Source organism: Sinocyclocheilus anshuiensis, unplaced genomic scaffold (assembly GCF_001515605.1).
Source record: "Sinocyclocheilus anshuiensis isolate Anshui unplaced genomic scaffold, SAMN03320099.WGS_v1.1 scaffold542, whole genome shotgun sequence".
NCBI classification, from domain to species: domain Eukaryota; kingdom Metazoa; phylum Chordata; class Actinopteri; order Cypriniformes; family Cyprinidae; genus Sinocyclocheilus; species Sinocyclocheilus anshuiensis.
The window spans coordinates 484,424-507,146 of NW_015547685.1; the positions used below are offsets into that span (position 1 = coordinate 484,424).

The 22,723-nt window shown below is 35.5% G+C and overlaps 1 protein-coding gene across 1 annotated transcript in view; it reads left to right on the forward strand.

Moving 5' to 3' along the window:
• Positions 1-22,237, forward strand: part of LOC107703242 (GPI-anchor transamidase) — a 46,323-nt gene extending 24,086 nt beyond the window's left edge. Inside the window, exons 10-11 of the mRNA XM_016505790.1 lie at positions 7,681-7,756; positions 20,675-22,237. Of these exons, the coding sequence (XP_016361276.1) occupies positions 7,681-7,756; positions 20,675-20,791 (193 nt within the window). The 3' untranslated portion in view covers positions 20,792-22,237. The remainder of the gene's footprint in view (positions 1-7,680; positions 7,757-20,674) is intronic.
• The last annotated feature ends 486 nt before the right edge of the window (positions 22,238-22,723 follow it).

Consider the following 22,723-nt stretch of genomic DNA (forward strand, 5'->3'; position numbering starts at 1 on the left):
GCAAATTCTTTAATAAAGTCTGTATGGTGCCCTGGTGGCCTGTATACAGTAGCCAGTACAAACATCACAGGGATTTATCATTAACACTTGTTTTTCTGGATAATGTTATTTGAAGCACCATTACTTCAAACGAGTTAAAGCCCGCCCTCTGAGAAATACTGAAAATATTGTTATAAATTGTAGCAACCCCTCCCCCTTTACCTTTTGGACGCGGCTCATGTTGATATCTAGGTGAAAGAGTCTCTATGTGTGATGGGTGTCTGAGGCGGGAATTGAACTCGGGCCCGCTAGGCAACCGAGCTGTCTCCTGTACCACTGTGCTATCGTGGATGACAGTCGACAGAGGGGTCCAAGGGCAGAAGAATAACAGAGAGACTTAGATAACTGAACAAAAGCTTTACTGGAGAAGTCCAAGTTCAAAAGTACAACAAAAAAGGGAGCCGTGCTTCCATAGAAAAATGCAAAAAATAAAAGACGAGCAAAAGGCAAAATCCAAAATCTCAATAAACTAGCTTAGGTGGTGAGGAAACACAGGCGTAGTAGGCTCAAGACTGAACACAGGTGAACAAATGGGGCACGCTTAAATAGGCCACCTCTGCTATCAACGAGAGGAACGTCTGTACTTCCTCAACAGACGACGAAACAGCCATTTTTTCGTTGTTAAAAAAAGGTGTGCTCATTCAGAACAGTTGCATTCGATCCTTTGCTGGCTGTGCAGATTTAAATCTAGCGGGTCTGTTGTGTCTCATGTCGCAAGTTCAGTGACGCAGGTAGTGACGATTCTCTCCGGCCAATCAGTGATCAGCAAGGTACTGTACCCAGTGGAAAACCCCCCAAAAGTGAACTGTACCGAACCATACCGTGCCGTACCATGCAGTGGAGAAGCGCCATATGTGCTGAGAATTAACTGATTTCTGTGACGTGAGGTGGCTAGCAGACGGTCGGTTTAGCCAGTCTGTCTGCTTCCTGACCTGGGCCCCAGTTAGTCAAGTACAAACTCTAAGACTATGTGCCATATTTCTAGAGAGAAGAGCGGCACCACCCCAGGAGGGATGAAGACCATCTCTTTTCAACAGGTCAGGTCTGCCCCAAAAACTCGTCCAATTGTCTATGAAACCTATGTTATTCTGCGGGCACCACTTAGACATCCAGCCATTGAGTGATGACAGTCTGCTATGTATTTCATCACCATGGTAAGCAGGGAGGGGACCAGAGCATAGCACTGTCAACCAGTGCTAGTTTCTAATGGTGACTGTTGCTTTGGGAAGTGGAAGTATCCTCTCTTTCCCCACTGTCACAGGCTGTCATGACTCACTATACTAGCACATCTGTGGCTGAAATGGCAGCATATGCACCTGAGGGGAGGTCTCTGTCCCCTGTCTCTCGCTGTCTTACAGCTGTCATGCATGGCTGATGTCCCCGCTGTCTTCTACCATCAGACTGCCTTGACAAGGACATGTGTCCACTCTCTAATGCCTGGTCACCTTGCTCACTCTGTCTGGGCCTGTGACAGTATGGACTAGTTGTGTCACTTCTGGAGCAACGCATGTCTGTCATGTGGAAACAACGTGCCCGCATGCCATTAGGGGTGGACAGCTTTCACTTAACCTTCTTTGATTACCAGCTTTGACTTTCTTTCTTCTATGAAACACAGATTTCAGGTTTCCAAAGAGTATCATGCCTTGAAAGTATTATAAGGGTGATGCAGTATTTATATATTCACTACTGGTCAAAAGTTTGGAATAATTAAGATTTTTTAAATGTTTTTGAAAGAAGTCTCATATGCTCACCAAGGCTGCGTTTATTTGACCAAAATAACCGTTTTGTATTTTAATATTTTAAATTGTCATTTAATTCTGTGATGGCAAAGCTGATTTTTCGGCAGCCATTACTCTAGTCTTCAGTGTCACATGATCTTTCAAATCATTCAAATCAAAATCATTCTATTATTGTAGTTTGCTTCTCATGAAACATTTCTTATAATTATCAATGCTCAAAATGTTTTCCAGCTGGAAACCATTATACACTACCATTCAAAATGTTAGGTTAAGTAAGATTTTTAAAAAATTATAAAAAAAGAAGAAGAAAAAATGCATTAAATCGATAAACGGTAAATACATTTTTAATCTTCAAAAGATTTCTATTTCAAATAAATGCAGTTCATTGAACTTTCGATTCATCAAAGAATCCTGAAAATATTTCACAGTTTCCACAAAAATATTAATCAGCAAAAACTCTTTTCAATATTGATAATAATAAGAACCATTATTAATAAATGAGCAGCAATAATAATTGATTAGAACTGAGCACCAAATCAGCATATTATATTGATTTGCTGCTGAAAAATCAGCTTTGCATCACAGGAATAAATTACATTCTGAAATATATACAAATCAAAAACAGTTCTTTTGAATTGTAATTGTAAATTGTAATAATATTTCACAATATTACAGTTTTTACTGTATTTTTGACAAAATAGATGAAGTCTTGTTGAGCATAAGAGACTTTTCAAAAACATTTTAAAAATCTTAACAGTTTTGTGAACCATTCTCAAAAGAATGACTCATTCACACCTGTAAATTGCATACTGAAAAACATTTTGGTAACACTTTACAATAAGGTTCCATTTGTTAATGTTAGTTAATGTATTAACTAACATGAACAAACAATCAACAATACATTTATTACAATATTTATTAATCTTTGTTAATGTTAGTTAAATACAGTTGCTCATTGTTAGGTCATGCTAATTCACAGTGTGTTAACAAATGTTAACAAGCACAACTTTTGATTTTATTAATGCATTAGTAAAGGTTGAAATTAGCATTAACTAAGATTAATAAATGCTGTAGAAGTATTGTTCATTCTTAGTTCGTGTTAACTAAAGTAGTTAACTAATGTTAACTAATGAACCTTATTGTAAAGTGTTACCAACATTTTAATAGATAATTTCAGTCTTTTCCTCACACAAAGCTATTGTAATAAAATTTGACAGCCCCAGGTTCACTTTTTATAGTGAAGTAGTGTAATGCAGCTCAATTTAGTCCAATGTTGATTCAATTTAGTTCAATTTAGGTCAATGTTGCAGAGTTAATCAGTTGTGAAACAAGTTCAGTTCAACTACACAAGACACTAGTGTCATTATTCATTTCTAGTCAATTCAGTTGAACCCCAGCATCAAATTATATTTAAAAAAAAAAAGTAGCAGGTGTAGTCTTCCAAAAATGTTTGTTCCTCTGAAAAAAAGGTCATACTGGATTGTAGGGCTGTGCGATATTGAAGAAAAATGCGATATGCGATAACTCATTAAATTATGCGATATTCGATATGCGATACGATAATGCTTAAAGTGCCACATGCTCAGATGAAACAGTTTTACTCAGCTGTTGCTGAGTCAGTTTTGTGAACTTCTATAACTATCTTGTGTCATATATAATATATAGGATTATTTGTATGTATGTATGTATGTATGTATGTATCAAGAGCTCCTGTAAAACCACAACAAATTCCTTGTGTTTGTGAGAAGCACCCCTACAACAACTTCTGAAAGTGAACGGTAGTGTTTTACTCTAGCATTACATAAAAATGTCATAAGCTGTAGCAATATGCATATTGCGATATGTACATTTGCGATATTTCGATCATTTCGATATATTGCATAGCCCTACTGGATTGGAACGACATGAGGGTGAGTAAATGATGACAGAGTATTCCTTTTTGGGTGAATTATCCCTTTAGGTTTCAGCATAGCAGAACGTCATGTTCTCCAGTGTGTTTAAAAGCAACGCAACTCTTATTCTCCCCCTCTATGAGATGTCTCTCTAAACATGACAGTAGAGGCGTTACAACACTAAATCATTCTAGCCATCCTGTTTTCCACCTCCATTCCTCCGCAGTCTCTGCTGCTGTATCAGAGGGCTTCCATTAGGTAAATTCAGTTTTACAGAAGAGGACGGTTTAATAGACTCCCCACTCGTCTTTATAATACGTGCCCACTCTTTACGAGACTGTATTGTAATTCAGGTTTGCCCAGGGTGATGATGTTGACTGCCTAGAGCAGGTCTCAAGTCTCAAAGTAATTAAATGTCAGGTGATGTTACGAAATGAAAAATAAATCAGGAGGTGCGGCGTGGGCATAAAGGAAATGAAAGTTTACTCTCAGTACACACTCACCCTCTCTAGACACCTTCTGATGGGTTTTCTTATAAATTTACCAAAACTCTTTGATTCAAAGTTTATCCTGTATAACAGTTGCGAAATTGCAGTTATGGATGTGGAATAATTTTGAGTCTCTTTAAATGGTTTATTAGCTGCATTGCCTCATATTTCCCAAAATGCTTCAAGAACTTATTAGTGGTGTTTGCTAAGGCAAGTATTATTAGTAATGCTCATGCTTAATGTTTTTAACAAAAATATGTAGGTGCGTTCAGACTAACAACAATTTACAGTGGCAAATCGACAGGAAGTCTAGTTAGTTTTCAATGAGAGTTGGCAATTTCCAATGGCATATGCAAGAACGACTGTTGGTGATGCAACAAAGCAGAGCTCCACTTTAAAGTCCACATGAACCAGAAGTCGAGACCGACTTTGCTTCAGTATTGTGATGTACTTCAGAGTGAAACAGAATACTGAATGAATAAAACAGAGGGTGGAGTTTGATTTTAGTGCACCTCCTCGCCATCTCTATTTTGCAGCAGACTGACGGTTGGAGCGGTGAGGTTAAGCTCTCAAACTGACGTCAAAAGAGAAATGCCATTCCAGAGGGGAAGTAAATTTTCAGATTTGGACTAAACATTATGCAGACAAACATTTGTGGATTAACTTTGATTAACTGATTAATTGTTCACTGCGTGAGTAGTAATGTGCGCCAAGTAAAATTAGGTCAGTTTTGATTTCATGAAGACTTTTATGGCCGTGACACACCAATCTGATGATCGTCCGTTGGCCAATGTAGGGCCATTGATGAGGCTCTGTTGGCCTAGTTTTTGGCACTAGTCGAACTCCAGTCTGCGTTTTTTTTTTTTTTTTATTGAGCATGTTGAATTGGTCCGAAATCACGTACTGAGTTTGAACTTACTTAAAATATTATGTTCTGTATAGTATGAATATGGGCAGTATGAATGACATTTCGGACACGTACTAGGACTGCACGATTATGACAAAAATCGTAATTGTTGATTATTCCCTTGAAATTGTAATTGCGATTATTAATTACGATTATTACAATTTACATTGAATGATGTTTATACCATTGTTTGATGCAACTGCATGCCGTATTTTTATATGAAAATAAACAAGCTGAAAACACTCTAACTGAGCTTTTCTATAGTATTAAGTCTCAAATGTCAACTATACATCAGATTGGTTTCTTCTTTAAATGATAAAAAAGTAAAAATATGAATGGTATTATAATGTTATACTAAAATTAAAATAATGGGAAAAACCCTTAAGATAACATGTAGAAATAAGAAAACGCATCTTAAGCACGCAGAATAATTGTAATCGCTATTAGAAATTTGATTAATTGTGCAGCCCTAATACATACATCCACCATGTTGTTACTATCACATGACCTGCCAGTGTCAGTTGTGTCGCTTCACTGCCATTCATAAAACCTCTGCCGTGTCCTCATGGGATAGTAAAGTGTCCATCGCATGTGCACTTCAGAATCCGGGTGGAAGTAGTAGATCATCCGGGTACATTTCGGCTACTGTTTTTCGAATACTATGAATTCGGAAATAATACTCTTTTGGCGTACTGTTTTCCGCACACTATAAAGTAGGGAAGTATTCGATTTCGGATGCAGTGCAAGTCTTCTGGTTTCTCTTTTTGAATTATGAATACAGACTACTGCCACCTGCTGGTATGGAGAGTAATTTGCGCTCACACAGGCACAGAACATATGTGCTTGTTGGCCGATGACTTTGCGGTCTGTTGAAGCACACCTTTCTGGCCAAAAGGCAGGCAATGTGAGGTGACGTTCTTTTTTGTCAGTTTGATGTGTCTGGGCTTTTATGCAAATGCAGTGTAATGTAGCAACAACCAATGGAAGTAATACAGTCGGATAATGGAGTCAAGTAGCAACCCCACAGATACTCTGCAACCTCCAGTGACAGTAATTGTTGTCTGTGTAATTAGGCTTAAGTATTACATTTTGTTGAATAACTTGTCCTGCATCATTTGTATTACATACATGAATTACACCTTGAACTGTGCGGTTTGTTGAGGAGATTCTCAACAAGAATTTGAAGGCTGATTCTGAGATATTGGGATGCATATAGATCTTGGGATCAGAATATTATAAAAAAGGTGGGCTCTTTTGACTTGGCCAAGTAAGAAACCACAAAACAACCACTAAAAATGTCCTATCTGCCGCATAGCAGCATGCTAAAACCAATTCAGAACATATTAGGAAGCTCATTGCTGGCAATGTGGAGTTTTGCATGGGTAAACACCACTCACAATTTCTTCTGAAAATGTAAATTAAAAAATGTTGTCTATATTACTACTTGTCAGTATGAAACAGTGAAAAATGATTTGTTTCATTGCTACTGCAGTGTTTTTATTGCTGTTCCATTTGCTCGAGTGCAGATGTTGTAGCCGACAGGCACACAGTAAATAATCTAGCTGTGTTCTTGTTGCTTTTCCGTTTTGCAGTAATTCAAGTCTAGCCATTTGAACTGAAACCAAAAGTGGTTCAATGTGCCTATGCTATACACATGGCTAGAATGACAGGCCATTTTGTCAACTAACAGAAAAAGCCTCATCCCGGTGGGCCGTGAATTGGCTGCCCAGGCCGCTCATTGAAATACAGGAATGATTTGTCGTGTGAAATGCTGTGCCCAACTATAGATTACCAATTGCCTCCGGTCTCTAACATATATCTGCACTACAGTCGTTTTGTTAACCTCCAGTCCTCATTCTACATGCAAACACTTTTCAGTTTGTTTGCTGTTTGTTCTGTGAATTGCAAAGACACCTCTAAAATTACCTGTCAATCACCACCCCCACATCACGCAACAAATATTTTAAAATGCTTGATTCATTTTATTTGTCCTGCAAGCTGTATAATAGTGTTGCTTCAACTAACTCTTGATGCATGTTTTCCTTGAGCGAAATATACAGATACATATCATACAGAGAGAAATTATAGATGCCACAAATAATGTAGTCCAATGAGATTTCATGGGGGGTTTTCTACCATTTTCATCTTTTCTTCCCTCCATTCATTATCAAGGACAATTGTTTTTGTTTTGGTACCTTCCACTCCAGATCACACTCGGTCTCAGTCAGTTGTTGTGTGGAATTGAGAGCTGCATACTGAATTTTATTTCAGCAGCCACTCATGTATGAAGTCGCAGATAGACGGGCTGAAGCCAACTCTTTCGTCTTTTCCTGAGCTTTACTGGCCTACATGAGGGCCAAAACATCATCCCACCTCTCAAACTAACAGACTGTGGGCAGTTGCGTAGGGGATGGCTGCACGTTCGTGAGGCTTTGGCTTCTTCTGCCCACTGCATAGTAATGTAGCTAGATTAGAGGGTGCTTCAATTTTACAGGACACATAACAAGTAATTTGTTTCGTTTTCACCTTAGGCGAAGTTTGAAAACATTACATTTAAAAAAAGGACCTGTTTTGTCTGCTGTGAAGACTGTTATCTCTCCATGTTTTTTTCTCAGGTCTGGAAGCGGCGATATACAAATCGAATCGTTGACATATGTGGACCAACTCCCAGTGGCTGAAATTATTCATCAGGTAAGACTGTAGTCAAATGTTGTTGGCAAGTGTAAATGAGGAAATGGTTGGAAAACAGCAGGCTGAGGGTTTAACAGCTTTCTTACTGAAACCCATTACCAGCTGAACTATGTATTTGATTCAAAAGAGGTGCACCAATTTGTTGAAAGATCGCAGCACTATGTTGTACTGCAAAGATTCATGTAGCATCGTAGAGGAAACACTTGGGGCCTCATTCAGGAAGTGCAATGTATTGATGTACAAATAAGACCTGAAAATTAGGAGTAAGACTTCTAAACAATGACAGCAGTGCACCATAATTGGTAACATAGTCAGCTATGTGTTATACAGCTCTCAAGTCAGTGGAAACATGGGATCTGAGAGAGGGTCAGGGTGCTCAAGTTTTGTTTGTCACCAGAGTTCAAAATCATTATTCCCTGAGCTCTTTTAATTTGGACAAATATTTATGCTGTGAAATGTTTTGGTGTGCAACTATTATTATACTGAAACATGTCCTAAACAAATCAATCATCTAAGTAACAGTTTTTCTTTTTTTTTTCATTTACATTCATTCAATTACTTTTTTTTTTGTTAAATAAAACTAGTCAGAAGATTAAAATAATAGTGATAACTTGTTTTACCGTAGTCATTCATTTTAAGTAAAAAAAATTGTTTGTGGAAAGTTTTGTATTACACTCATAGTAAAATGTATGTGAGTGCTGCTGAAATATAGACACCAGTCAGATGTTGTTTGCTGCAACATTGCTGATTAATCATGTCACTCGTATAAAGAACAGATATTCATCAAAAGGGATAAAAAAAAACAAAAAAACTAAGAAATGCAAACACAGAATTTTATGCAAACCTGCAGTACTTAAATAATTTGTAAAATAATCCAGACATATGCTATGGATTTAATCTCATTTATTAATTTATTAAGTGATCTTATTTAATTATAATTATAATTATTTATAATTATAATTAAAATGATGTATTTTATTATTAAAATGAGAGTCTTGAACTTGCTTCTTTTTAAATTTTGTATGAATGTACATTTATATCACTATGCTTTTGCGTTATTAAATGCAAAAATTATATTTGCTGTGCTCTCCCTACTATACTGTAGTTTACTTGCGAGTGCTATTTGCATAGAATTTACACAAGATAATTTTTTTAATCACCATATTCTTGTTCTGGCATTTGTCTAATGTTTCTGGCCTTAGAGAGGTTTGAATTTATTTCCAGATTTGACATATCAGCCAAAATCCTGACAAAACAACTTGGAATGAACCAAATGTTAGAGGTGGACACTGACTACTTCTCCTAAATTTCTGCTTAAATCAAGGACATATTTCAGTATTCCTTTGTCTTTGATACTTCTGAATATTTTCCAGAATGTGATACAGGGATTGTCATATTCAAATGTGACTGAAGGAACACCTGTCACTTTTTGATACAGTGGTTTTGCTGTCCAAACCCCAGTGGGTTTAAGAAATCATCTGGAGGACTACACTGTAAAAAATGACCGTGAATTTAACAGTAAAAGACTGTAAAAATGCTACAGTAAAAACCTGTTAAATGGTTAACGGTAAATTCCCCTACTATATACGGTGAAAAACTGTATTGGACATTACATGTATTGGACATTAATTTCACGGTAGTATACCGTTTTTGCTACCGTATTTTTTTTACGGTAAAATTCAGGCAACCACAGCTGCCGGTTTTTTACCATAAATTTTAAAAATTAAAATTAAAATTTTAGTTTTAAAAACTGTTGTACTGTCACAACAGAGCTTTGCAAATGACATTCATAAATATGTGAATGTTCTATTCAGTGGGGTAATGCAGGCGATATGTAGCTGGATGAGTCTCTCTAGCATTCGTTCAGTCTGGAATCTGATGATTGGACGTTCCCTCCCACTGCGTGCTGGACTCACGCAGACTACATCAGAACCTTTGATCTCTCTATATCCATCTCTTTCTTTCTCTTCATCAATTTGTATTAGTGAAAATGTTGAGCAGAGAGTCTCTACTGATTCCTTTGTTAAAATATTACTTCTGGACAAAATGTCCAAGCATTTGAAATTATTCCATCTGAAAACCAAACGCAATGATCTCAGATGAACCTACTGGTGAAATATATATATTTTTAAAATCAGTTCTTTATTTGCCATTTCAAACCAGCTCTGGGCCAGTTCTGCTCTGTTACATGTTATTAGTGATACTGGCTAAGGTAAGCCTCACTATTACTAATGCTCATGCCCCTAACACAGTATTCTAACCAGGCATGATGCAATGAAAGCTACTTTTTGTCCTATCCAGCTGCAACCATGAGAAACAGCAAGTTTTGGACATTTTGTTACTCGCTTAGTTTCTGTGGCGTTGTGCTGAGTAAACCTTACATGCACTACATGCATTTCATGAATGTTTAACATGAAAACTACACATATATGAAATGTACATGTTAAAATCACATATGGAAAACATGGGAAATTAATGTGGTTTTTCTATAAGGGGACCCACTCACTGAAATCTTATGGGTCAAAATCATGATCCACAGTTGATTATTAAACATTAAATAATTTTTTGATTGGCTGTCATTTTGTCATGTCGGAAAAATATAGTTTGGGCAGATAAAGTACTTCTGGCCAAAACATTTACATTGTTGCAGTTAAGACATGATGTCTGTAATTAACTTTGGTGTGTAACTTTCTGTAGTTTTAGTCTAAGCGATTTCTAAAATCTATAAAAAATAAATAAATAAAAATACCAAGACATTACTAGGGATCAGGATGCCATAGAGACTGATAGCAGGATTTAATGCAAATGTGCAGTGGTGTGATGCAGGGACTGTTTCGTGAAAACAGGAAAAAACTGAATAAATGTAATGCTCAAAAAATAAGCATGTGGTATTCAGGTCAGATTGTCTTGTGGCCACTCGTCACAGATAATGAAGGTGCTTTTCTTGCTCTGTTTCAAAGAGAAAGTGTTTTAGTGTTATAAGAGAATGCTAAATGGACATCTTTTTTATCAAGTCAAAGACTCGTTACTTTGTGTCACGTGGTATAAAGACTTTCAAGGGCCCTTTAAAGTTTATTCACCCACTAATGGGTAGTGTTACTTTTAAACATTTTCTTGTATTTCATGTTCTTGTATTGTTAAAATCGTCATTTTAGTAATTCTATACGTAATGGTAAAATTTTGTTTTCTCACTATGACTACATTAATGGGACTGTTTTTTCAATTGTATTTGTAAATAAATATAAAACAATTACTTTTTTGAAAGAAGTAACTTGGGTATTGTAATGTAAATTTAGAAATACTTAATTACTGTAAGTTAATACGTCATTTAATTTCTTTCATTTTTGTTTCTAATCATGCTTTCTGCTGGCCAAAGGATTATTGTTTTGTACTTTCCCTGATCAGTTATTCATCACATTTTTACTTTAAAGTAATTCTTTGCAAGCCAACATCAGTTTAAAGCTTTCATATAATAGTTTAAGATCTCTTCTTAGATTAAAAATAAGTTTAATGATCAAAGTTCAGTTAAATAACTCTTAAGATGGACACATTAAAAGAGCATTTCAGAAGACCATAGAATTATTTAAGATAGCCTAAGCAATATACACTAATGATGAATAATTATATTTTCAGTTTCTTTGAGCCTATGGGCCGAATTCACTGAATTGTTAAATCACCTTTGCACGCAGTAACATCTGAATCATCATAACTAATCACTCGCAATCCAGTTTAACCAAGCACTATTTGTGCACCAGACATAGTTCATTTAAGTCATTTTCATTGTTTTTAGCATAAATATTCCTGTCCCTGGAGCACAGTGGTAAAGCGATGCTGTACAGTCTCAGTGAAGTTTGCCAGATTACAGTAATCTGCGGCATCCTCTACAACTGAGCACTCAGAAGCAGCCTGTGAGATGAAGAATTATGGCTTAAACTGAATTTTAAGTTTGGTAACTGACTTACACTTCCAGTCAAAAGTTTGAAATAATGAAGGAAGTCTTTTATGCTCACCAAGGGTGCCTTTATTTGATGAAAAATAGTAAAAACAGTAATATTCTGAAATGTTGTTACAATTTAAAAGAACTGTTTTCTGTTTTAATGTGTTTTAAAATATAATTTATTCTTGTGATGGTAAAGCTGAATTTTGAGTGGCCATTACTCTAGTCTTCACATGATCCGCATGATCACATGATCATTCTAGCATACTTATTTGGTGCTCAGTTATAATTCATTATTATTGGTGTTTAATTATTAATAACGGTTCTTATTATTATTTATGTTGAAAACTGTTTCTGCTTTTTGTTTTGTTTTGTTTTTGGAAACCGTGATAATCTTTTTTTTTTTTTTCAAAAGAACAATATTTATTCAAAAAAGTAATCTTGTAGCATTATTGTCTTTACTGTCACTTTTGATTAATTTAACGTGTCCTTGTTGAATATGTTTTAATTAATTTATTTTTTTAAATCATACACCAAACATTTGAAGTTTTGAACTTTTGTAGTGTATTACGGTTACCATAAAAATATTAAGCGGTCCAGCTGTTTTCAACATTGATAATAATAAGAAATGTTTCTTGAGCAACAAATCACCATATTAGAATCTTTTCTGAAGGATCAAGTGACACTGAAGACTGGAGTAATGATGCTGAAAATTCAGCTTTGATCGCAGGAATAAATGACATTTTAAAATATGCTAAAATAGAAAATAATATTTCATACACTCTAAAAAATGCTGGGTTAAATACAACCCAGTGCTGGGTAAAATAGGGACAAACCCAGCAATTGGGTTGTAAATACAACCCAGTGCTGGGTAAAATAGGGACAAACCCAGCAATTGGTCTGTTTTGACCCAGCGGTTGGGTTAAATGTTTAACCCAACTTTCTGGGTAGTAACCCAACTGCTGGGTCAAAACAACCCAATTGCTGGGTTTGTCCCTATTTTACCCAGCACTGGGTTGTATTTAACCCAGCACTTTTTAGAGTGTAATACTACAGCTTTTCAGCTATCTGTTTTTTATCAAACTTGGTGACTTGTCTTGGTGGGCATAAGAGACTGCTTTAATTTAAAAAGATTAAAAAATTGTTATTATTCCAAACACCAGAAGTGTAATTCTTTTAATGAATTGGCTGCTAAAACAGTGCAGACTGCAAATGCAAATAAACAGTTCTACAAGCGGCCACAATTCATTCTTTGTGAAATCCCCCATGTTTAATGTATTTAACAAATCTAGTCAGTGTCTGAGGTCATAGCAGTGGGAACACTGGACTGTAACCTCGTCTTTTCTTTCAAGAGCACTTGTTAGTCGTGCTGTCTTCTGCGTCAACTCGTCTATCTCCTGCTGAGGATGAGGTTATCCCCTTTGTGCAGCGATCGTTCTCGCTTCTAAATCAGGCTTTAAATGTCAGAGACTAATCACAGAGTACTCAGCTGAAGGTGCTTTTCTCCAAACTCAATTACTCGGCTTGTTGTGATGATTTTTGCTCTGAGAAGGCTTGTCTTCAGCTTTGAATAGTTATTTGTTGGCTTGACAGTTTGATGCTTCAGTGCTATGGCTTTAGGGAATCAAAGCTGAAGGAGGAGGATGCATTGCTGTACTCCTTTTGTCCTTTTTTGGCTGGCTTGTGAACCAGTCAAACTGAAAATAATTTCCTCAATGAATAGCATGAGGTTTGATAGCAGAGTTTCCATTCCAGCAGAATGCAGTACGATTGCAATGCACAAAGTATGATTTATCAGAGAACTTAAAGGGATAGTTCACCCAGAAATGAAAATTGTGTCATTTACTCACCCCTAATGCCATTCTAAACTTGAATGACTTTCTGTCTTACGCCGAAATGCTGAAGAAGAATTTCTAAATTTTTCACCAGTTTGTTTATGATCCAAACCTTCAAGCTTCTAGGTGTGTTCTACTTAAAGGGTTAGTTCACCCAAAAATGAAAATTCGGTTACACTTTACTTGAAGGGGTGTGCATAAGACTGACATGACACGTTTTTTATGCATGTTTATGACAACTGTCATTAAGTGTCATTCGCTCAGTTATGTAATTTTTAATGCAAAGATGACATTGTTTGAGATGTCTTTGTTATGGGCTATGGTTAGGGGTAAGGGTAAGGGTAGGGTTAGGTCAAATAATGTCATATTTGCATTAAAAATGACATAACTGAGCGAATGACACTTAATGACAGTTGTCATAAACATGCATAAAACCTCCTTCATATTCATGACATGTGTCATGTCATGATTATGAAGGTGTCATGTCAGTCTTATGCACACCCCTTCAAGTAAAGTGTTACCGAAAATTCTGTCATTAATTACTCACCCTCGTGTTGTTCCAAACCCGTAAGACCTTCGTTCATCTTCGGAACACAATTTAAGATATTTTTGATGAAATCTGAGGGCTCTCTGACCCTCCCATAGACAGCAAGGTAACTACCACGTTCAAGGTGATGTCATTACGCTGGATCTGGATCAGCGCTGCCACACGCTCGTGTCATGATACTATCGTGAACGCGCGTCCACAAGTGATGCAGTAGAGACGAAAATGTGGAATAAAGTTGTTATTTTTGTTTTCTTTGTACAAAAAAGTATTCTCGTAGCTTCGTAACTTTACAGTTGAACCCCTGATGTCACACGGACTGCTTTGTCGATCATCTTGGTACTTTTCTGTACCTTGAACGTGGTAGTTACCTTGCTGTCTATGGGAGGGTCAGAGAGCCCTCAGATTTCATAAAAAATATCTTAAATTGTGTTCCGAAGATGAACGAAGGTCTTACGGGTTTGGAACAACACGAGGGTGAGTAATTAATGACAGAATTTTCATTTTTGGGTGAACTAACCCTTTAATATCCAGAGGCCTTAAAAGTACTGAGATATAATAAACTCATATATATATATTTTTTTTTTTTGCATTTGCCAGTTAATATCCAACGATTCTGATTTCTTTTCTCAGAATTGTGAGATATAGCCTAAACTTGCAATTGTGAGTTTATATCTTGTAATTCTGACTTTATAACGCGCAGTTGCAAGTTTATATCATACAATTCTGACTTTGCAACTCACAATTGCGAGTTTTTAATCACACAGTTCTGAGGAAAAAAAGTCAGAATTGTGAGATGTAAACTTGCAATTATGAGAAAAAAGTCAGAATTGTGGGATAAAAAGTCGCAATTACCTTTTTTAATTTTTTATTCAAGGGTGAAAACAAGCTTCAGGACAAATCAAATGTTAAAGTAAACCAGTATCCAGTTATCCTCCACTTATCTCAAGTTCATCCATCTACAGCAATGGTTATTATATATTTTAAAAAGTCTGTCTGAAAGGGTTAGTTCACCCAAAAATGAACATGTCGGCCTGAATAATTGGATTGTTAGTCACATTAGGATTAAGAAAAATACTATTTTTTATTTTTAAATAATTGAGGAAAGTCATGATGGCATACAGTATGTAATTTGTAGTTTGGAGTTCACATGAAATTGTAACAGAGTAAAAAGTATTCAGTTTTAACAGACCTCAAGTAAAATACAGATTCCGCAGATATGGATACAGAGGTCTTAATCTCCATGGAAACCAGTATGTATTTTACGTTGTAGTCACAATAATCTTGATAGATTGGAAGAAGTCTAGTTAGCACATACAATGGTGAAAGTTGTTTTTCTCACCCTCAAAACAAGCACATCATAGTGATTGGCATAATTAGTGATCAGTTGTTATTGAAATAAGTGGAATATTTTTAAAAATAAAAACATTTAGATACTGCTACAGAAACATACAGCTGTATTTTGTTGTTTTCAACAAAATTTGATTATTTTACCATTCTTATGCAGTACGGTAACATTTTTTGCAATAGTAATTTCACATTCCTTAGGTCTCCGATTCTCAAGTTCAATTCAATTCAAGTTTATTTGTATAGCGCTTTTTACGATACAAATCGTTGCAAAGAAATTTTACAGAAAATGTAGTTTCTACAATATTTAGTAGTAGTTTATCAAGTCTCGATTCTAATTGGTCAACCGCTGCACTCTGTGAAATAATTGACAACAGATCATTGAATTATTCATAATATAATATGGGCACGTGATTAAGCAGAAGGGTGTTACTGACAACAAGGTTCTGTGTTGTTTGTGAGTTTGCTTTGGCTAATATCATTGTTTTCCTTGTGTCTTTTGCTGTGGTAGACTATACAGCTCTATGAAATATCATATATTATTTGGCAAAGTGAAATGGAACTGCAATGCGGCCCAGATCTGGAAATACAACAGTTCCTGAAACCTGTGTCAGAGAATCAGAATCAAGCGTTCTAGACTTCTTAGATCATTTTGTGTGATCTCCTACATCTTTCATAGCATACCCACTGTTCTCACGTAATCAAATAAGTAAACTGACATGAAATATTGATTTGGGTGAAATTATTTATTTATATGGTAAGGAAGCATGTAATAAGCAGGATCATAATAAATCAGGGTTTCCCAACTGGGGGTTGTAAGGAAACTGCAGGGGGTTTGTGAGTTGATGAAAAGCTAATAATTAATTGTATCCAATGTAAAGTTGCACAATAATCAGCATATAGCTTAGTGCAATTATCAAATCAAAGTTGCACAGTCTGATGCTCTGTGTGTTTCAAAGCATGCAAGCAGCTGATGATCTGGTGTACTCGGCTCACAGTAAATGCAGCAAACTCCATCTCTGCATGTGCTGCTTGTTTATCATGTATTTGGGAACGCAATATGCGCTAGGCTCACTTTATTTACACATTTGCATCATTTTCAACATTTTTTGGGGCAGAAGTTTACTGAATTTCCACAGTATTCCACCAAAATAAAAGCATGAAGAATTTAAATATTCGAAGCTTGAGAGTTTGAACGTTTGATGCGAAGAATTTAAGATACAAATATTAGTATTGTCACGGTGTAAAATAAAATGATTATAATTATGAAATATTAATTTTGAATGGTAATTTACAACAATAATTTATTTCTGTCTTTATTTTTGTAATTAGTTACTACAACAACAACAATACATTACAAAAAATGCAACACTGAACACAACATTTACTAAAAAGAGAATAAATATTTTAATAGGCCTTTTTACTTGCATGTCATGTGACCATTACCCAATGTCAGAGATTCTTGAAAATGCAAATGTGCCATTAAATTATTGAAATATTAACCTAAAATCTCTAAATGATATATTTTACATCTAATCAGATGAAAGACCTGTCCTAATCATGCTTTCCAGGTTTATTTTGCAATAATGCCTAGCCCGTGTGGCCGATGCTATGCAGTTCAGGTGATTTTAGCATGTTGTTATAAGTTGGCTGTGTTCTGGGTGGTTTCTAGATGGTTACTTCCTGGTACAAATCAAAAGAGTCCATCCCCAAGACTCTTTGATATTCTAGTCTCTCGCGTTCCTCCTGCAGTGTCTGAAATTTTTCACCCATTATATCATTGGCCAGGTGAAAATGTCTGATCCCATAACTGACTATCAAAGTGTCCCTTACTTGTGAGTGCCTTCCAAAGTGGCAACATCATGATCTTAACAATTTTTAACCTGACTTTTCAAGTGCAAATAATTTTGGAATAATCTCACTTCATCTTCCTCATTAGCATGGCTCTAGTTAACTCCAGCTCAGTTCCTCGACTGCTCCCGGAGGTAGACTGAGCAATCTGTCAGAGTCAATCCATCAGTCCGTGTTCAGCCATGTGAGAAGCCCCCTTATGGAGTCTTCACCCTCCCATGCCCCTCTTAGCTGTGGAGGTTAACTACCTCAGCACTCGGGACGTCTCCTCCGCTGTCCTCCACTCAGATGCAATGTATTATGCAGATGAAGGCCACTCATTATTGCTATCTTACAATTGGGTGCAGCAAGAGACATCATCTTGCACCATATGAATGTGCTGAACATAAAAGAAATATATGTGAAAAATAAAAATAAAAAGTTAGCAAGGTACAACTGTTCTGAGGTCATAATGAAAAAGAAAGCCACATTTAAAGGATGAAATTGTTAAAAATTAAAGAAAGCTGTATTCAGTAGTTTGGCATAATCTAGTATTATTATTTCTTAGAGGGGGAAAAACGGTGAAGTAGTTTGAAATATTTTTGTACATTTGTTAAGTTTGAAATATTTTTCCAAATCAAAATGTGACCAAGTCATGTGGTCCAACCTGCATGCAGCATGCAATGAAAAAAAATGTCAGGGTAATTATTGTCGACAAACTATTGTAAACATGTTTGTTCATTGAAATTAGGCTGAAATAAATATAAATATTGGGTAAAAACATAAAATAAGACGAAGCACTAAAACTGCTAATTGGAAAAAAAATAAACTGAAATAAAAATGTATGAAACCTAAATAATATTTAATAAAAAATAATTAAAATGACAAAAGCATATAACTATTACTAACCATTAAACAAATACAAATGAAACGTGAAAATATATAAATAAAAGGTAATTTAAAATATGAATACAAAATTATAATATGAATAATAATAAAATAACACTATAGTTAGTCTCCTAAAATAACCGGACTTTTTTTCTGACAAGGCAAGGCTGAAAGGATTATAAAATAACTTCTAAGAAAATCTAAGAACTTTAGGAATTTATCAATTATTTGTCTTATTGGCCCACAATACCATGTTAGAATGGATGCAGACAGCAGAGGACAATATTTTCAGAAATATTTTCATTCTGTTCATCACACAAAGCTATTTTATGACTTCAAAAGTCTTCGAATATAGTGCACAAGGTGTATGTAATTTTTTTTTTTTTTTTTGACATTTTGAAGCCTTTTCCAATTCTCTTTTATTATATGGAAAAGAGTGGCAAGTACATTCTTCAAACTTTCTCTGAGCATGAGAAAAACGATTACAGAATTTTCCTTTCAGGGTGAATTGTTTACTTAAATTCGTATATTATATATTGACCACTGGTCCAGAGCTGTCCTTCCACATTTGCGATGCTGTTTGCAAATGTTCATTGGAACTGGTTTCAGAAAACACAGACTAGTTGAACTAGAACTAGGTTGGAGGCATCCGTGAGTCAGGTTATGTGCACTCTGGTGGTCAGCCTGTATACGAGCATCCGCCTGATTTGTATGTCACTGTTGAGTCGGGCCTCAGGCTGTAGCTGTATTCAGGTTGATAATGAAGGTCTGCTGTTAAACACTCACTCATGTTCACCTGCAGTGCAGCAAAGGCCTGCACAAGCCCCTCTATTAGAATTGGAAAAGTTATGAGCACTTTCTTTTTAGAGGTTAAATCTTTCTTCTCAGTAAAATATTCCGTCTGCATTAGCATATAAATGCACGTCTGGTGATGCATGTTTAATGGTGGGTGATTTAAATGTATAATATTCATACACATTGTGATGATGTAGCTATAAATGTGCAAACATGAGTGAGGCGGATGAGTCCTGATGCTGAAGTGCATGTGAGTGTTTGTGCATATGTGAGTCTGCATATCTTTCTTTCTTTCTTTCTTTCGTTCTTTGTTTCTTTCTTTCTGTCTTTCTTTCGATCTTTGTTTCTTTTTCTTTCTTTCTTTCTTTCTTTCTTTCTTTCTTTCGTCTTTCGTTCTTTGTTTCTTTCGTTCTTTTTCTTTCTTTCTTTTTCTTTCTTTCTTTCTTTCTTTCTTTCTTTCTTTCTTTCTTTCTTTCTTTCTTTCTGTCGTTCTTTGTTTCTTTCTTTCTCTCGTTCTTTGTTTCTTTCTTTCTCTCGCTCTTTCTCTCCTTTTGTACTCTCCTTTGTTGTTGTATTTTTCTTTCTTTCGTTCTTTCTTTCGTTCTTTCTTTCTTTCTTTCTTTCTTTCTTTCTTTCTTTATTTCGTTCTTTCTTTCTCTTTCTTTCTTTCTTTCTTTCTTTCTTTCTCGCTCTTTCTCTCTTTTTGTACTCTTCTTTGTTATTGTGTTTTTCTTTCTTTCTTTCTTTCGTTCTTTCTTTCTTTCTTTCTTTCTTTCTCTCGCTCTTTCTCTCTTTTTGTACTCTTTGTTATTGTGTTTTTCTTTCTTTCTTTTTCCTTCTTTCTTTCGTTCGCGCTCTCGCTCTCTCTTTCTCTCTTTTTGTACTCTTTGTTATTGTGTTTTTCTGAATTCAATTATTTCTTTCATTCTGATTTTCCACTGTCACTCATTTTTCGTTTGTCCATTTTTCCATTCGATTATTTATTTGCTTGCATGTTCTTTGTTCTGTTTGCTTGATCTTTCTTTCTTTCTTTCTTTCTTTCTTTCTTTCTTTTCATTACTTTTTCCTCTTGATTCATTTGCTCATTCACACATTCTTTTTTCCATGTTTGAACAGTCTCTCTCTTTTAATTCCTTTTTTTTCAAGTTTCTTCCCTTTCTTTCTTTTACTTGCTTGTTCTTTCTTTTTTTCATGATTTTTTCTCCATTTTTTTTTGTTTTGTTCATTTTTGCTCACATTCATTCTACCATTTGTTTGATTTTTATTTTCATCTTTTGTGTCCTCTTTTGTTAATTCTTACATTTTTCATTTGCTCTTTTTTCATTCTTTCATTTGATCATCATTTAATTTTTTATTAGTCTGTTCATTCTTTAGTTTTTGCCTGCTTGCTCTCTCTCATTCATTCTTTAAATCTTTTCTTTCAGTTCTTTTTTTCTTCCCGTTCCTTTTTCTTGATTCACTTTCTTGCTCAAATTCACTTTCTTCACAGTGCATTCCTGTTAGCACTTTCTAAAGTGTTGAAAAGGTTTATGGTTGGTAATAAGATTGACTGTTGGCAGTTTTGTGCATCCCTAACCTCTCTGTAAAGCCTGTATTACCTTGTGATGTGTTCAGAAAACTCTGGAGAGGACATTGTTTGACAGTTTACCATATGTTTACTTCATACATCAAGAGCAAATGAAATTCAGTTGTTCATGATACAGAACAGACTCATCTGAGTTGTTGCTGATATTTCTTCACAGAAACCCAAGCAGAAAGACTGGCACCCTCCTGATGGCTTCATTCTGGGGCTCTGGACTCTTATCTTGCTGGTGTTCTTCCAGACCTATGGCATCAAACATCTCAAACACATCTTCTGATTCATCCCTCCCAGCACCGCAGAGGTCAAAGAACCCATCGCTCGTGTCTTCTCCTCCATAAAAGAGTCCACCCTAACTTTGTTCATGATTGATTTGGTCAGGAATAGGTTTTTATTTCTTTTTTTGATGCAAGTTTGTTTTCTTTGGGTTTTGCTGTGTATCATTGTTTGAAAGTGACATGCACTGACTTCTTACGTTCAAACATTCTTTGTTGTTTGTTGCTCAGTAGTGAAAGCATTTGAATTTCACACGGGGACTTTCTTTTGAACTAAACACATACAGACAGCTTGCATACTTCTTGTTTGTTGGTTTGTTTGTTTGTTTGTTCTTTAAATTCCAGTTATACTTTAATTTCTTCAGCCCAGAGCAAAGTTAAATTATGTTCTATCATTTATAAAGGCACACGTGGAATTGTAACTTGTAATAAGGAGGGCATGCACTCCTCCCAGGTTTCTTAATTTGTTCTCAGTTTTTTTTTTTTTTACAGATAATCTAAATCTGTATATGCAATTGCTGATCTGTTGTTTCAATTGCACTTTATACTTTGCATTTTTATTATTTAATGATTATTTGAAGTGGAAAAGGACACTACTTTTCTGGGTAGCACAAATAATGTGAATGAGAAAATGATTTTTTGCATAAAGAAAATAAAGCCTATTTTAGGATCATTACGTTTTTGTTTGTTTGTTTAAGCACATTTTAATCCCAAATTCTCATTGGCATAATGAAAAGAAACATCTCATTGTCTTGAATGTAATACAATGATGATTTTTTTTTTTATCCGCATAAATCAAATCAAGTACAACAAATGATAACATGTGTAATCACTATTTTCCTTAATTTAAATGATATAACATTTGTTTTTCAATTAACTGACAAGAAGTGGGTAGAACATGTCATGAAGTTAGTAAAATATGTAATTGGTCCTAAAATAGGCTTTGTTTTTTAAGCATAATATAAGTTCTTTGTTTTTTGTGGCCTAGACATTTTCATGAGATCACCCAGCAATAAATGTGAGGAATTAATGGACAACAAACAACATTTCCATGTACAGCAAACCAAACAGCTCCATTTGCCTGTGGCTGTCCTGTATCTGTCCATTAGCATCTCTGCTGCACTTGAACTGTTACGAGTGTGCTCTAAAAGGGGTCGACCGAATTCACCCAAGTGTGAATGAGAGATTGACAAATTGCACTCTCTAATTCAGATTATTTTTTTCTGTCTGTCTAATGCATCATTAACTGTTGGTAGGTCAGACATCGAGGATTGTTTAGGAGAGCAACCCACAATAAAATATTCACTGGAACTCGCATTATGCGAGTAAATGCATTATGAAAATTTCTACAGTGCCATATTTGTCTTTTTCCCATTTATGTTCTCTAGCATTTTGCTTTGTTTTTTAATTATAAAACTGGCTAAAGGTGACATTTTGAATAAAGCCTACTGTGAAAGACTAAAAGCTTTTCATGTTCTGCTCCTTTTAAACTTGAAGGAAAGTAATAAAGCAGAAAAGCAGCGGAAAAACAGTGAAACGGGAGCTGGAGCTCTTTTTCTGCGTGAAATGGAAGAACAACGAACTCACATTTTACAATGGAGAAGCATTATGAAAATGAATTCTAGAAACATAATGTTGAGTTGTAAGAGAGCTGTGAATGGTTAAACGCCTTCTGCAGTTGCTGGTTAGGTTGTATTAAAATATCTACCTAATACATATTCAGACATATTTATTACTCTATGAAATACAGTCTTATTCTAATATAGTGAGTGAGTGAAGTGTGGCCAAGTATGGTGACCCATACTCCGAATTTGTGCTCTGCATTTAACCCATCCAAGTGCACACACACACACCCGGAGCAGTGGAGAGCCATATTGCTGCTGTGCCCAGGGAGCAGTTGGGGGTTCGGTGCTGGGTCTCACCTCAGTCGCGGTATT